The following is a 14936-nucleotide window of genomic DNA, read 5'->3' on the forward strand; positions in this document are numbered from 1 at the left end:
ATAATTCAATGGAAAGACAAAGTTGAGACTGTAGAACAAAAAGACACATTTTTAAAGGGTGAGATGTAAGAAAAACAATTCAGATTAAACAAATACTAATAGCAACTGATATTTATAAAGTACCTACTGTGTGCCAGGCACTATTCTTAGCACTATTCTATACATATTAGCTCATTTAATCCTTAAGAAAACCTTGTGACACAAATACAATTGTTTCTGTTCTACACAGGAAAATATTTGAGCATAGAGAAGTTAGGTAAAGAAGCATCCCAGGAAGAAGAAAGAGAAAATAGACATTGTCAAAGAAGTAGAAGAAAACTTTTCTGAGCTAAAAATGAAGAACACCAAACATCCAACGCTAAGAACAACAAGAAGAGCCTAGAAATAATGCTATAAAAAATATTTTGAATGTTTCTAGAGAAAAGCAAACAAACAAAACAGGTCCTCTGCAATAGCATGAGACCCTGATAGCAACAGACTCCTCAGAAGACAAAGAAGCAGTACTTTAAAAGCTCTAAGTGATAGTGATTCTCAAATTAATATATTATACCCAACCAAACTATCAGTCATGTATGACAACAGAACAGCTAGCACTTTTGAATATCCCAGGAGTCAGAGTTTATTTCCCACACACCTTTCTTTTTTTTTTTTTTTTTTTTAACGTTTATTTATTTTTGAGACAGAGAGAGACAGAGCATGAAGGGGGAGGGGCAGAGAGAGAGGGAGACACAGAATCTGAAACAGGCTCCAGGCTCTGAGCAGTCAGCCCAGAGCCCGACGCGGGGCTCGAACTCACGGACCGCAAGATCGTGACCTGAGCCGAAGTCGGACGCTTAACCGACTGAGCCACCCAGGTGCCCCTCCACACACCTTTCTTTAGAAACTGTTTAAGTAATTAGTCTCTTAGGACATTACTCATTAGAAATTACTCCAGTAAAACAAGGCAAAACACCAGGTAATAAATAAATCCCTGGAAGAGAACAGTAAAATCCCGGGGTAATAGCTACAGAGGTGGCCTTGAGAGCTGCCAGTCCTCATTAAAGAAGGAAGACAAAGAGAACCAGATCGGAATATCCAGGAGGGGGAAGAACTGCCACCAGATAAAGGAAGAGATGGACAGAATACAAAAAAAAATGCGGCTCTTCTGATGAAGACACAAGGCAAGGGGAAAAAAGGGAGAAGCAAATTTTTCACGAAGTTACAGCCCAAACATGAGGCAAAGTAAACAGGGCTATGTTTTCACTAAGAATGATAAAAAGAACTCATCTGACCTTGACATGACCTTAAGTGGTCTCCTCGGAGTGGCCCAGGGCTCAGCGGATGAGTGGCATCCTGGCAACCCGACCAGCCTAGCAGTGAACAGACTCAATAAAGTCACGATGGTGTGTGGTTTCCAGCGTCTAGAATTAACCCCTAATCTGGGAGCAGAAGTGCCCGTTTCAGTTCAACAGCCTTAACAAGGTCAAGTGTGGCTCCCAAAAGGAGGGGTATAAGGTTCAAGGGAAGACAGGGATGCTCACGTGTTTCTCTTCCCAGATAGAGAGTCAGAAAGCGCTGACAAAAGCTGACAGGGCTGAAGAACCCATTCGCTCGCTCAGTAAATAGTAAGCGCCTACGACACCTTTCAGCACCGGGGTCACGGCAGCAAACTAAAGCAAAACACAAGCCTCTGCCTTGGGGGAGGAGGGAAGGTGGAAAATACAAGTGATATGTACTCTCTGTTAAGGTGGCTAAAGAGGGGAGAAAACAGAAGAAGGCTAAGAAGCGTATGGCCGTGTGGGTGGTTAAAGAAAGAAACCATGAGTTCGGCCCAGCAGCCAGAGCTCTTTCCAAAACGGTGACTGCAGCCTCTGCGGAGGATGTAAATGGTGAGCAGGTTGGACTCCTCACTCAAGGTCACAGGACTCACAGAGATGACCACTGAAAACGAGTCACTTACCCGCACAACATTGGAGGAGACGCTGGAGGAAGGGCGGGGGTTTGGGCTGGAGCTGGTAAGTCAGAGACAGGGCTTCGGTGTGGAAGATCAAGAAGCAAGCAGCAAACTCAACGCTACTGCTCTAAGATGAGAGGGAAGGACAAACCCAGGAAGGGCCAGAGTGCCCCCGGGAGGGGTGACAGGTGTGGGACAGTAAGGGGAACTTCGCGCCCTGCACACCTCTGTTGGGTTTGTTATGAGCACGTATTCGATTTGAAAAACACTTTTAAAGCCCATCAAGTGTAATTTCAGAGAGCCCTGCCCCAAATTCTCTTTAACCTGATCCACGTTGCGCTGACAACTGGCAAGGCGAGTTCTGTCCACACAACACACAGGGAACTGGGCGTTTATCATCTGATACATTTGATGCAGCCGCTGTGTGTGGGCATCCGTCCGTCCGCACTCGCAGGCAGACTTCGCAACCAGCACGACTCAGCTGCTGATTACACCTCTTCCCTTGATGCGCTCAGAGGGCGCACCCCGCTCATCACCCCACTTCCCAAGTTCCAGGAGCTCAGAGGCCGTGCCGCTTCCATGTGACCACAGCGGCCCCCTGGGCCTCTCCGAACCTCAGTGGACACATCTACCTTGCAGGGACTCTGGGAGGCCCCACGTCGCCGGGCTGTCGTGGCCCATGGCGCAGAGCAAGGGCATGATAAACACAGACTGCCGTTAACGTTACTCCTGGTGGCTGCTTGCTTACTGGCCCGGTGGGGACAGAGATGAAACACGCAGCTTACAGGTGGATGGACGGCACCCTGGGGCCACCCCAGAGAGAAAGGGAGAAGAGAGGGGAGGGCAATGGTGAAGGAGAACTGGAGAGGAGGCAGCCCAAGGAAGCACGGAGGGCCCAGGCCAGAAGGCTGGCAGCCACAGACGGCACTCTGCTGCCAGCACAGGCACAACCTGAGCGAATGGGCGTACCGGCCGCCGGTAACACGCTGCGGCACTGACCCAGCCCCTGGGCCTGTGTGCAGACCCTGCTTTAAAGCACAGGCTGTGTAGCCGGCCCACTTGCACCTGCCCCCCATCTGTAAGGGGGTTGTGGGGAGACTGAACAGAGACCCCGCACAGGAAAAGAGCTTAGCAGAAAGTGCCCAGGAAGCGCCATGGTTTATTATTACTGAAGATGCTTTATAGACAGCTGCTGCTGTAGGAACCAGATCCACTCTCCTCCAGGATGCTCAGAAAGAAGGAAAAGGAGACAAGGTGAGGACCCAGGGAAGCAGAAATGAGGGAAGGGAATAAATGAGAGCCAATAGAAGAAACCAGAAGAAATAAAAAATGGCTACCACACCACTAGGACTCTCCAGCTGCCTTCCCTTGTGAACCAGAACTTTCTACACGTGTAACATACATCACTTCCCCAATAGACCACAAGTCACTTGCCGGCACAGGTCCAGGACCCCAGGGGATCCTACAATGTGCTCCTGCTTCAGCCTGAGGCCATCCATGCCTGCTTATGGCTTGGCCCCATGGCCCCTGGCACTTGGGACGGAGGGCTCAGCAGTGGCTCTCACCACGCTGAACTATTCTTCCAGCAAGAGGTCCTTCTCTCCTCTGTCAACACATCCATTCAAGAAACCATGTACTGGACCCCTGTGATGTATCACACCTCACCCAGGGGGCTCCATAGTGAGAGCAGACACGGCCCCGGCCCCCACAGAGCTGACAAGACAGCCAACAACTTCATTCCAAATTCCCCAGGAGTGTTCTCTGAGCCCCATAAAATGAGTTCCCATTTCTCTGCCTCATCAGACTACAGGGCCACAGATAATCAAGATCTGTGCAGAATGCATGAATGAGGCACTTACTTCTGCCCAAGAAACGGCAGTCTGAGTGTGAAGGGGTGAAGCAGAGAAGGAAGACACATAAGACAGCAGTAAAATGAGATTTTTGCCCCAAATATCATGAAATCCTTAAAATGGCATCTCTCATCAACTGTAGGCCCAATAAGCAATTTCCTGATTACTCACCAGGTGGGTGTAAGTCGCCCTTCCCACCCACTGGCCTTCGGCTACGTTCTCTGGATGCTTCTCAGAGACCGAGTCTAAATAATGACACAAGACACAGTCACCACCTCCTTTGGCTTTTCCCTACAATGAATTCATCAGCTGAAGGAAAGGCAGGCAGGAGGGAGGAGGACCATTCTAAGGTCGGAGAAGGGCCACATCTTGGCTGGGCACCTTCTCTCCAACACGGCGAGGGGGGCAAGCCAGAAGCTCCCAGAGTGTGGGCCCTGTTGCTCCTGGGGAGAGGATGGAGACAAGCCCTCCAAGGAGCGATGACACACGGGCGGTGGCACAGCCCTGAGCCCCGCAGGGCTGCCCAGCCAGGCTGGAGGCACTCACCGCGCTTGGGCTTGGGGAAGCTGTCATGCAGCCGGAAGACCACTTTCTCCACGAAGTGCTGGATTTCACATTGCTCGGGGCCACGGACAAACACCATCCAATCGTGGGTGAACCCCTCCGTTGTGGGCTTCTTGCGCAGTTGGGCACGGTGTCCCAGCTCTAACTTGACCTGGACAGTGCACTGGAGGGAGAAAGAGGCGGGCACGGGTCAGTGATGAGCCCAGGGCAGGGGACGGCAAGATTCCCACCCCATCACCTACAGAGCGTGGCCAGCACCGGCCACGGGAGCCGCAAAGACCCCTGGGCACTGCCACGGGCTTCCCAACCCACAACGAGAGTGCAAAGAGCCTCCTGGGGCTTACAGTGAACCAGGCACTGTGCGAGCGGCCCTGCGGGCCCTCTTTCTCCAGCCCGCCCCCTGGAGGCCCTGTGCTTCCTCCTTCTAACCCTCACCCCCCACCCCAGCAGGACAACCTCCCCACTGTTCCTCCAAGTCTTGCTCATTCCTGTCTCAGGGCCTTGGCACCTGCGGTTCCCTCTGCCTTGGACGCTCTTTCCCTAGGCCATGGCTGGCTCCCTCTTGTCACTGAGGTCTCGGCTTGAATGTTACCTTCTCTGGGAAGACCCCCCCCCCCCCACCCTGGGCCACCCAGTCTGAAAGCACCCACCACCACCCCCATCACCCTGTGTCACATTGTACATTCTCAGCATCTGTCACTATTGGAGCTCATCTTGCTAACAAGCTGCTGGCTCTGCTCGAACACCTGCTGACTCTTGGGGCTGCCTCCTTGTCCAGAGCTGGAATCCTCACCAAGAGCTCCCTGAATACAACCCTCGGTGTGACCCAGAGTGCAATTACCTCATGAGGAAAACAAGGTTCTGAGATGGAGCTGCTAAGCTGCACACAGTCAGCTGGCAGGGAGCGGGGCCCAGACTCAAGCGCAGGGGTGCGTCCCCCAAGGGCCCACTCCCTTAGCCCCTGCCGTCTTGCCTCCCTGCTCAAGTCACCCAAGCTCCTTGATTAAAGCGTTTTCACTCTCCTCCGCCCCACAGGATGCTTCTGGGGAACAGAGACCCTCGGGGTCACCTGAGTCCACAAAAGCATCGGCTGTCAGTGTTAAAAGCAGAATGGTGGTTCACAGCTGGAATGGAGGGGGCCAGGAGGAAGCCCCCGGGGATCTGGGGACCTCGGCAGTCAGGCTCTCTGCGTGTGTGCGACACTGTGCCTGAAATGTAAGGTAGCTCCTGCCGGTTCCACTCCACCGAACACAAAACCACAAAACTTTTGAAGCACTCACACCCCTCGGTGGGCCAAGAGCACTGATGGGGAACCCACTGTAAACACGCACTCTGGTGTGTGAGATCCTCCCCAGTCTGCTGGGAGATACAGCCTGACGCCTAGTATCAGATGCAAGAATGTTACAAAGAAACCAGAGGCCAAGAGGACACTTGTTCCTAAGTGCTAAGGACAGCCAGGAGAAAGTTGTCCGGTGGCGGGTAGCGGGCAACCACGCTTCCCCAGCCGAGCCACCTCCCACCCGCCCCCTGTGCCCTCTCTCCAGGGAACCACCCTCCTCCCCGACTGGAGACCTCCTGCTCTGGACCCCCTTTCTCCCCAGCTGACCTCATGTGACCTCCTGCCTCTTCTCTGGGATCCCTCCACCCGGGCAGATCCCGCTGCCAATGCCAGCGGCCCCCTCCCTCCGCGCCCTCTCAGTGGCTGCCAGGCCAGGAAAGCAGGACAGACACAATCTGTCGCTTTGCCGGTTCAGCTTTCAATGGCTCGCCACTCCCTCGAATAAGGTCCAAAGGCCTCAGCACACCTCCCGTCTCCCACTGGTGTGTTTCCTCAGGCCCAAGACGCCCGTTATTTTTCCCCTTTTAAGCTGTTTAAAAATTATGATTTATTTGGGGAAGAGCGCAAGCGGGGGAGGGGCAGGGGGGGGGGGCGGACAGAGGATCTGCAGCAGACTCTGCTCTGACAGCAGAGAGCCCGATGCGAGGCTCAAACCCACAAACCGGGGATCGTGACCTGAGCCGAAGTCAGACACTCAACCGAGCTACCCAGGTGACCCCCCGCTTTTTAAAGCTTTTTCAGGTCTGAGTACGTCTTGCCATCTACACGGAAGTTTTACGGGTCGAGGTGTGTGCGTGCACACACAAACACAGGAACTGGCCCTAAGCTGGCGGCGTGCCTTAGAGGGTCCACGGCAGTCTGTGCGCCAATTCTGCCACGCCCACCTCACCCCATGCCGGCTCCCTGGCTGCTCACTGCTGCCTCCGCAGAGACCCCATCTAGCCCGCCCTTTCACATCCACCTCGGGAGCACGCGGGGCATCGATGACACCAGAGCATTTACACTAAAGAGCCTTCCTAGATCAGCAAATTCTAAGTGGTGCTCTCCCAAGGGGAGGAACCAGTAAGGACACTGGGAAGGACAGGGCAGGCCCAGTGAGGGAGGGGCTGGCGGGAGGCCCCGGGCGCTGAGTGAGCCAGCTGTCGACCACAGAGCAGGGGTACCCCCCGCACAGGCTGCCGGTCACTGCAGGGCTCCACAGGGAAAAGCGCAGGGACTTGCAGGGTCCGGGGCCACAGGAGGGAGGAGTGAGGGTCGGGGTGGAGCATTTAGATTCCACGCAGCGGGAATGGCAGCCAACCGTATGCAGATGATGGATGCGAGGAAACGGTATCTGAGTCAAAGTTCCCCGGCAATTGTGTACAGTCTGCGCTGAAGGCAGAAAAGGACAGACAGACAGACAAACAACAAGCCTGCTAGGAAGCAACCAGAGGGAGTGGCTGGAAAAGGGGATTTAGTCGAGTCTGAAAGGGGAGAACTGGTAGGACTTAAGGCTGGACGGAGGGATGCCTGGCTGGCTCAGTGAGAAGAGCATGCAACTCTTTTTTTTTTTTTTTTTCCATATTTATTTATTTTGAGAGAGTGAATGTGCACGCATGGGGGAAAGGCAGAGAGAGGGAGAGAATCTCAAGGAGGCTCCACACTGTCAGCACAGAGCCGGACACAGGGCTCGATCTCACCAACCATGAGATCACGACCTGAGCCAAAATCAAGAGTCGGACGCTCAACTGACTGAGCCACCCAGGCGCCCCAGAAGAGCATGCAACTCTTGATCTCAGGGTCATGAGTTCAAGCCCCACGCTGGGTACAGAGATTACTCAAATAATAAATAAACAAACAAACTTAAAATTAAAAGCAAAAGAGTGGATGGAGGGGACACGAGGCAGCTCAACCCCAAGACCCAGGGCACTGGGGTCCTGCCAGGCAGTGGAGGGGGTGGTGGGGGAGGGGGACAGGCGACAGGGGATATTCAAGGGGAAACACACCAAAAGCTAGATGCGAGAGACCAAACGTCTAGATAAACAAGCAATGCTCAAATCAACCAGCCTCCCTCTGCAGAGCACTGCACATGGGCCACATTCAACGAACCCAAGCAGTGTTTCCCTTACCCCGATGGGCTGTAATCCCCAGATGCCCTTACACGCATGACAGAAACTCTGCCCCTCTCGCCGGTGTGTCCTCACAGAGAAATCGGGAGACATTCTCTGGACTGCGGGGAGGGTTACAGGTGAACTGAACACATACCGTCTTAACAATACACTGGCAAACGACTTTGGCTTTTGGTTCTTCGGAGTTAACTCCTACGCAAGGCGATGTCGCCTCAGATTCTGCAAATCCACCAATCGGGCCGCTCCAACTTTGGCTGCCTTCTCAGCATTTCTGATGAGCTGGGGCTCCTACCCGGGGCACACAAGGGGCAGGGCAGCTATTGAGAAAGAATGGAAGGCCACAGTCCCGTCGGAGGGGGAACAAAGTGCCAAAAGAACGCTCCAGAGGCCAAAGTAAACAGGAAGGTTCCGAAGCGGCACTGGATGATCTCTGTCGCTGGCAGACCGTGCCCAAAGCTCTGCCCGGGCAGCATCTAGGCCCCGGGGGCTGGCACCAACTCAGCCTGGACACCCCCTGGCCTTGAGGTGCCAACGACAGCACATGCTGGTGCACTAAGGGGAGGAACGCTCCCCCGAATAAAGACAGGGGAATAACACAACCTCTGGGCCACTATCTTCGAGAAGAAATCCGATTCAGTAAGACATTCGTGCTACTCACACTGGAGGCAAGCAAGGCACTGAGCCCGGCCAACTGCTCTGACTTGTCAAGTCATGATAATTTATTAACACAACTAAGCCAATTCCGCCTTCAAGGTTCTGCCCCCCTCCTGCCTTACTCCACCTGGACTCCTGCCCCATGCATGAGAACCAGAGAACTGAAACACAGTTAGCTCTTTCTCCAGGAAGGGTGCCTGGCTAAAGAGGTTAACTACCGGTTAGGTTAAGCTCTCAACGGTCTTGGAAGGAATGAATCTCATGTGTCCTGCCTGTTGCTTGGAGATGCTCTGTGCGACCTGGCCCCTGGGGACCAGGGGACCCGGCCTCAGTTCCTGCCATGTCCCAGCACCCGGGAACTGTTTTGCCACCCACTCCCCTGACAAAAGCTGGGAACAAAGGGGGGAACGTTCCAGGCCTGTCCTGGAAAGAGTTGACCATTTTACTTCTGGGAGATCATCTGGAAGGCCTGTAGATGGAGACAGAGCAGCTCAAGGGCTCTGAAGGCCGTCTGGGGACAGCTAGGCTTGGGCTAAGGGCCTCGGCAGGGCACTGTCCTCCCTCCAGATCAACTGGAACCCAAGGGCCATAATGCTAAGTCCTGCAAACCAGGCGAACAGATCCTGGAGGGCGGCTTCCCAGGCACGTCACTGAAGAGTATAGGTCCCTCCAAGTGGGGACTCAAATGGCCAATGCCTGGCAAAGAGGGCGAACCGGCCCAGTTCCAACAGCTCCCCTGCTTCCAAGGCCTTTCCTCATCAGATTCTTCCCATATCCCACTAACCCTGCCTTCAGCCTCGGCCCCAGAAGGCAGGTCTTTAAAGAGTTTATCTGGAAGACTGCCCCTGATTTCCTGGTGGGAATTCTCTTCAACAGATGATGCCCTTTCCTCAGGGAATTCGTACTTTACCAAGTGGTATAATTATGCCTGGAGTTTGGCTACTGCATGCAATTCCCTCAGATACAACAGTCCCCTCCCCTCCCCTCCCAGGAGAAGGAACACCGAAGAGCCTTCTCCCCTCATCAGCCTAGACTGACCGTGCCAAGTCCGGCTGGATCCGGCAGGGCTGCCAGCAACCCGGTCCACACCACAGAAATGGGAAAAGGTGCTGGCCCTCATAGAGTGACAGCAACACAGACCAAATAAGATACTCTTGGCAGAACTTTCTCCCCCAGACCCAGCTGGGGGCTCTCAGGAGCAGCCACTGGATCAGAAGGTGAGAAAGATGGGGACATGATGGTTATCCCTCGGGGACAATCCTCTCAAGCAGAAGACTGCCCACACAGAGGCGGGACAGAGCCGAGGGCAGGGGACCTCCCCTAACACCTGCATCAGGCCTTGGTCTTCGAACTGGGGATGCACAGGGGGCTGGTGGCCAACAACGGCACTCATCGGGCCTCGTCCCTTTGGCCCAGGGCACAAAGTTAATGACGAAGGGACAAGAAGGAAGGAGCTCAGTGGATGTCTCTTTGAAAACTAAGGATAAGTGTGTAGACCGTGAAGATACTCGAGGACACCCCCAATCCCTGGTTTTCAGGTGCCAGGAAGAATGCCCTTACCAGCCTGCCAGGGAGGCCTGGGACAGGGTTTATATTACATCCATTTGAGATGCCCGCAGACACGTAGATGGAGAACCGGCTGTCACCAAAGTTCTGTGGGAAGCAGTGCTGGGAGATTTCTTAACGAGCACAACCCCAATAAAGGCATCCGTCACCAGGTCAGACGGGCCTCGTTACAAAAGGACTGATCCCTAGTTGCTTTTTCAACCGACGGCTGGCAAAGCTAACTGCGAGACTTTGTGTTAGAAACTATGATGGATGTAAAGGCGAACAGAACTCTGGTCCCCACCTCAAGTACTGTGCAGGGTATTAACTTTAGGACAAACCACTTGGCACGTCAACTTTCCCGGTGACCGTTTCAGAGCAGGGTGGCGGAGAATAGTGCTCTGCACAAGTCTGAGCGTTTCTCGGCAAGGTTTGGGAAAAGGACAGTTACCTAGGAATCCCACCTGGCCCTGACACCTCCCGGGGCCGTCCTGAGGCTCCATCATGTCCATGTCTGTAAAATGAGCCATCGCGGTCAAAAACCAACCTCCTCTTCTGGAACAATGGAGGATGGTCAACAGCAGGCGGATCCCAAATTCAAACTTGGGAGAAGCAGCAAATATCAACTCAACTGGGTGATTCAACGGGTCGGCGGCCCTCCTCGGGTAACAGGCCCAATGCTTCTGTGAAGGGAGGACTCCCTGGTCCTTGGGAGAACCCAGACTTCTAGATCCCCCTAGACAACCCCTGTGACCAGAGACCCTCCCCCATCGCCCTTTCTCCATCCTTTTACTGTCTGCTCAGCCTTCACCCACACCCACTCCTTCCCCTCCATCCTCGGAGATAAATCACAAGCCTCCCCCCATGCACCACTCTTCCCCCCTAAAGAAACGCAACCCCCACACACAATGGACCTGTAAGTATGGACTAGGGTGGCTGGCAGAATCAAATAGGTGGGTAACAGTCAGGGCAAAGGAAACCAGAAGGACTTTTCCTGGCCACGGGGAAAGGATTTCAATGCTGAGAAGTTGGGAGCGCAGAGCAAAGCGCAGGATCCCCCTTCTCAGCTGGAAAGTTCTAGAGAACACAACAGGAAGGTAAGGAGAATCAAAGCCTCCCGAAGCAAGCAGGCCCTTGGGGGAAAGTCCTGTTGTTCCCCATCGGACTGAGGCATTTACAGGTTTGGGGCAACTCAGGGGAGAGAGGGAAAGCTGAGATTCTGCTGGGTTCAAAGCATTTGCCCCGCACCCAAGTCCTAGGACGCTCACAGCCAACTCACCCACTTGGGTAGAGGACACCATTCTCTCCTGTCTTCCCAGAGACTGCTCTCTCTGCAAAGAAGGGACAGAGCTCCTGGGCCTCTCCCAAACTTGCAGAAACACAGCCAGGGATAAAGAATCAGACTACGGAATGCCACACACTTTCCCGTGGGATCGGGTTCACTTGCAAATACTTCTGCAAGGAGTTAGGCTAGCACCTATGGTGCTATGGAACTTTCTGCCATGAGGGAAATGTCTCTCGGAGCCGTGCCTTAAGGTGGCCAGCGGCTCGCTCGTGACAGTGAGTGGGCCCTTAAGACGTGGCTGGTGCCACGCAGAAATCGACTTTTTCCACTTTGGTTCGTTGCCACGTAAAAAGCCACAAGTCCTAGTGGCTACACACCGGGCGTGGGGCTCTCACCGACCAGCCCCGCAGAGCTCACCAGTCCACCGAAGCAAGACCGTTCTCTCGCTCTGTCACAGGCCAAGAATGCCGCCCACCCTCACCCTTCCACTTACATAAATGACAACCACCCAGACCGCCAGGGCCCAGCAAGTCACAGGGGAATAAACACACTTGGGCCTAAGACACCTCCCTGGGGGACTGACTGGCTGGTGGGGTGACAGGCAGGAGCCACATCCTATGCCTGAGCGGGACCCAACACGACTCTCCCACGGGTGGGTTCCATTCCAAGCGGACCCTGAAGGTATATTGTTTTGTTTTTGTAACTCAGTACAGACTGGAGGTACTAGGCTCTGTCCCTGCAGAAGGGAACTCACACCCGCTGCCACGATCCACCTCTCCAGCCCACCTCTCAAGAGAAAGGTAGCAACGCCAAAGACGAAAGAGAGATCGTGGTGAGAAGGTCCCACGAGCACAAGCCTCAGCGATCCTGTACCCCACAGTCGACCGGGATGGGCAAGGGGCGGTCTCCTGCCTGCACACCTCCCAGCCACACAGCGCCTTACCAGACAGCACCGCCTCGGTGGCGCCAGCCGCCAGGGACGCCCCAACCTGCCCCGACTGACTGCAGAGATCTCAGCTGCCACCCCCGTCGCCCCACACTGCCGCCTCTCCTGGCCCCGTGCCCCTGGAAGCCACGGGCACTGGGGAAGGATGAAGAAATAAACGACCCCAGGTCGGGGGCCGCAACAGTCCCGAAGAGGGTTAGGGGCTTGGGTACTGAAGAGGAGACAGTGCAGAGCTGGTGAAGGGGGCCCCAGGGGCCTGAACGGCCTGGGGTTTATTTCAACTGACACAATTGTCTCCGGGTTTCCAGACAGAAGGGCAAGGGGGGCCATGGGGAAAGCGTATGGAATCTGGGGAGCCACCCTGGGTTTGAAGCAAGGCTCCCAGTGAAGGCTCCAAGATGCTGGGGAGGGAAGGGACATGGGGCATGCTGAGGGGAGGGGAATGAAAGCCAACACATCAGGCTGGGGGATGCTGGAGGGAAGTGGGAAACCCTGAATTCAAGGAGAGAGGTACAGGGGGGCCGGGGAAACTGCAGGTCTGTGAAGGGAAGCCAGCTGAGCTCGGAATGGGCAGACTGAGACCTGGACTGGGGGAAAATGCGGGCAAGTGTAAATCAGGGTTGCAGGGGCAAAGAGGACCCAAGCTGAGGGGAGCGAGGCATTTGGTGTCTAGAGGGCTTGGGGGGCTCCAGGTCGGAGCAGAAAATGCCCCCGGGCCTGGTCTGAAGGCTGAAAGAGAGCCCCTCAGACACTAGGGGCCGAGGGACTGAGCAGGGCCTGAAACCAGAGGGAGCGGAGAAAGCAAGCCCAAATCCAAAGTGGGGGTGATGGGGTGGGCTCAACGCAGGCCTGGGTCCTTGTGTGAAAAACCCAGACCCTAGCCAGAGGTCGAGGGGAAACGGTCACTCAGGCTAAGGCAGTGGCAGGAGCAAGGGGGAGCAAAGGCTCGGCCCTGGAAGAAAACGAGGGATAAAAAGGCTTAGGGTGGGCCTAGGTTAGAGGAAGCAGGGGGCTGCACCAAGGTTCTGGGGGTTCTGCGGGGTTGGGAGGAGGGGGATTTCAAACCCCAGCAAGGGTCTAAGGAAGCAGCAGCATTAGGCTGCGGGCTCAAGGAGTTTGAAGGGACTCAGGGCCAAGAGTCCAGAGAGAAAAGGAGACAGGCCCTGGATCCAAAGAAGGGTGGTACAGGGCCAGATCTGACAAATCTGAAGGGTCCCGGGGACAGCTGTGGGGCTCTCTGGACTGGGCCGGTGTCCCCAGGGGTGCCTGTGGGACTCTGGCGGGGGTTGGGGTCCCCACGGGGTTCTGGGCCGCGCTGGGGTCCCAAAAGGCATCCCAGGGTTTTCTGGGCCACCAGTGGGGGCTCTAGGCTGGTTCAGGGGCCCGAGGAGCGTCCCAAAGGGTGCTGGGCTGGACTGGACTCCCAGGGGGAGTCCCAGGAGAGTCTGAGCGCCTGTGGAGACCCTGGCCTGGGTCGGGGTCCCGAAGAGCGTCCCAGAGCGTTCTGGGCTTGCCTGGGATCACAAGGGCGGCATCCCGGGGGGGCCTGGGCTGCACTGGGGATCCGAGGGGCGTCTCAGGGGGCTCTGGGCTGGGCCAGGCCGGGGTCCTCATAGAAGTCCGAGGCGCTCTGGCCGGGCCGGGGTCGGGATGGGGGAGGGGCGCCCCCGCCCCACATAAAGGCCGGGGGAGCGGCGGGCGAGCACAAAGCGGGGCGGGCGGGAGCCGAGTGTGGGCGGGGAGGCCGGGACCAAGGAGGGCCGGGCGGGCGGGTCGTGGGAGGGAGGGAGGGGACCGGGCGGGCGGCGGGCTGCGCTGGGGCGGCGCGGCCGCTCCTCACCTGATTGTCCATGGCTGGCGCCCCGCCCCGCCCCCGGGCCCCGCGTCGCTCGCCGCCGCCGCCGCTCAGCGCCGCCCCGCCGCCCTCATTGTCTGTCAGGCACCGCCGCCGCCGCCGCTCCCGGCTGCCCGCCCGCCCGCCAGCCCCGCGGAACCGGAAACCACCGCCAGTTCGGGTCGCGCACCGACCGCGGGCCCCCGCCGCCGACTCTGGCCTGCCGCCCCGACTGGCAGCCTCCCGGGCCAATCGGCAGCGCGGACGGCCGCTCGTGGGGCGGGACTTCCTTCCTGGCGGGGGCCTGCCGGGCTGCGGTCGGAGGGACGAAGCCCGCAGCCAATGGGAAGCCCGAACCGGAGGGGCGGTGGGAGGGAGGGAGGGAGGCGCGAGGCGAGCCCTGCGGAGGGGAGCGCGAGGTGTGCGCCGCACGTGGAGGGGGGCGGGGGCGGGACGGGCGCGCCGCGCCTGCGCACTGCGGCCCGCAGGGGGCGCTGCCTCGTGGCCGGAGCTCCCGGGGCCTGAGCCTAACCTAGTCCGGCTAGGTGGCCGTGCGAGCTCTGGGGTGGGAGCATCAGGACCACTTTTGTTTCCTAGCCACGTGTTACTACCGGTGTCATGGAATGGGCTCTGGGCTCTCGAACTGTAAATTAATTTTCCAAAGCTGGATCTGCTTCAGGGAAAGCCTGGGCGACTCGCTCCTCCCCCTGAGTCTTAGTTTGCACATCTGGGAAATGGGGACACTCAGTACCATGTAACGCTAGGTCAGGCCGATTTGAATGATAACACATTTGAAACCTGCTGCATTAAAATGACCAAGAAACTCTCATTTAATCCATGAAATCTATAAAGCCAATCCCTCTAAAACCGATTTTTAA

At 56.3% G+C, this 14936-nt stretch overlaps 1 protein-coding gene across 2 annotated transcripts in view; it reads right to left on the reverse strand.

Annotated features, from left to right (window-relative positions):
- The window catches only part of MLLT1 (MLLT1 super elongation complex subunit), a 68170-nt gene extending 53864 nt beyond the window's left edge, over positions 1 to 14306 (reverse strand). For both annotated transcript variants that reach the window (XM_049639734.1, XM_049639733.1), the window contains exons 1-2: positions 14065 to 14306; positions 4330 to 4510 (exon numbers count right to left, since the gene is read on the reverse strand). In XM_049639734.1, the coding sequence (XP_049495691.1) occupies positions 4330 to 4510; positions 14065 to 14076 (193 nt within the window). In that variant the 5' untranslated portion in view covers positions 14077 to 14306. The remainder of the gene's footprint in view (positions 1 to 4329; positions 4511 to 14064) is intronic.
- Between the last annotated feature and the right edge of the window lie 630 nt (positions 14307 to 14936).

Source organism: Panthera uncia, chromosome A2, assembly GCF_023721935.1.
Source record: "Panthera uncia isolate 11264 chromosome A2, Puncia_PCG_1.0, whole genome shotgun sequence".
Classification (NCBI taxonomy): domain Eukaryota; kingdom Metazoa; phylum Chordata; class Mammalia; order Carnivora; family Felidae; genus Panthera; species Panthera uncia.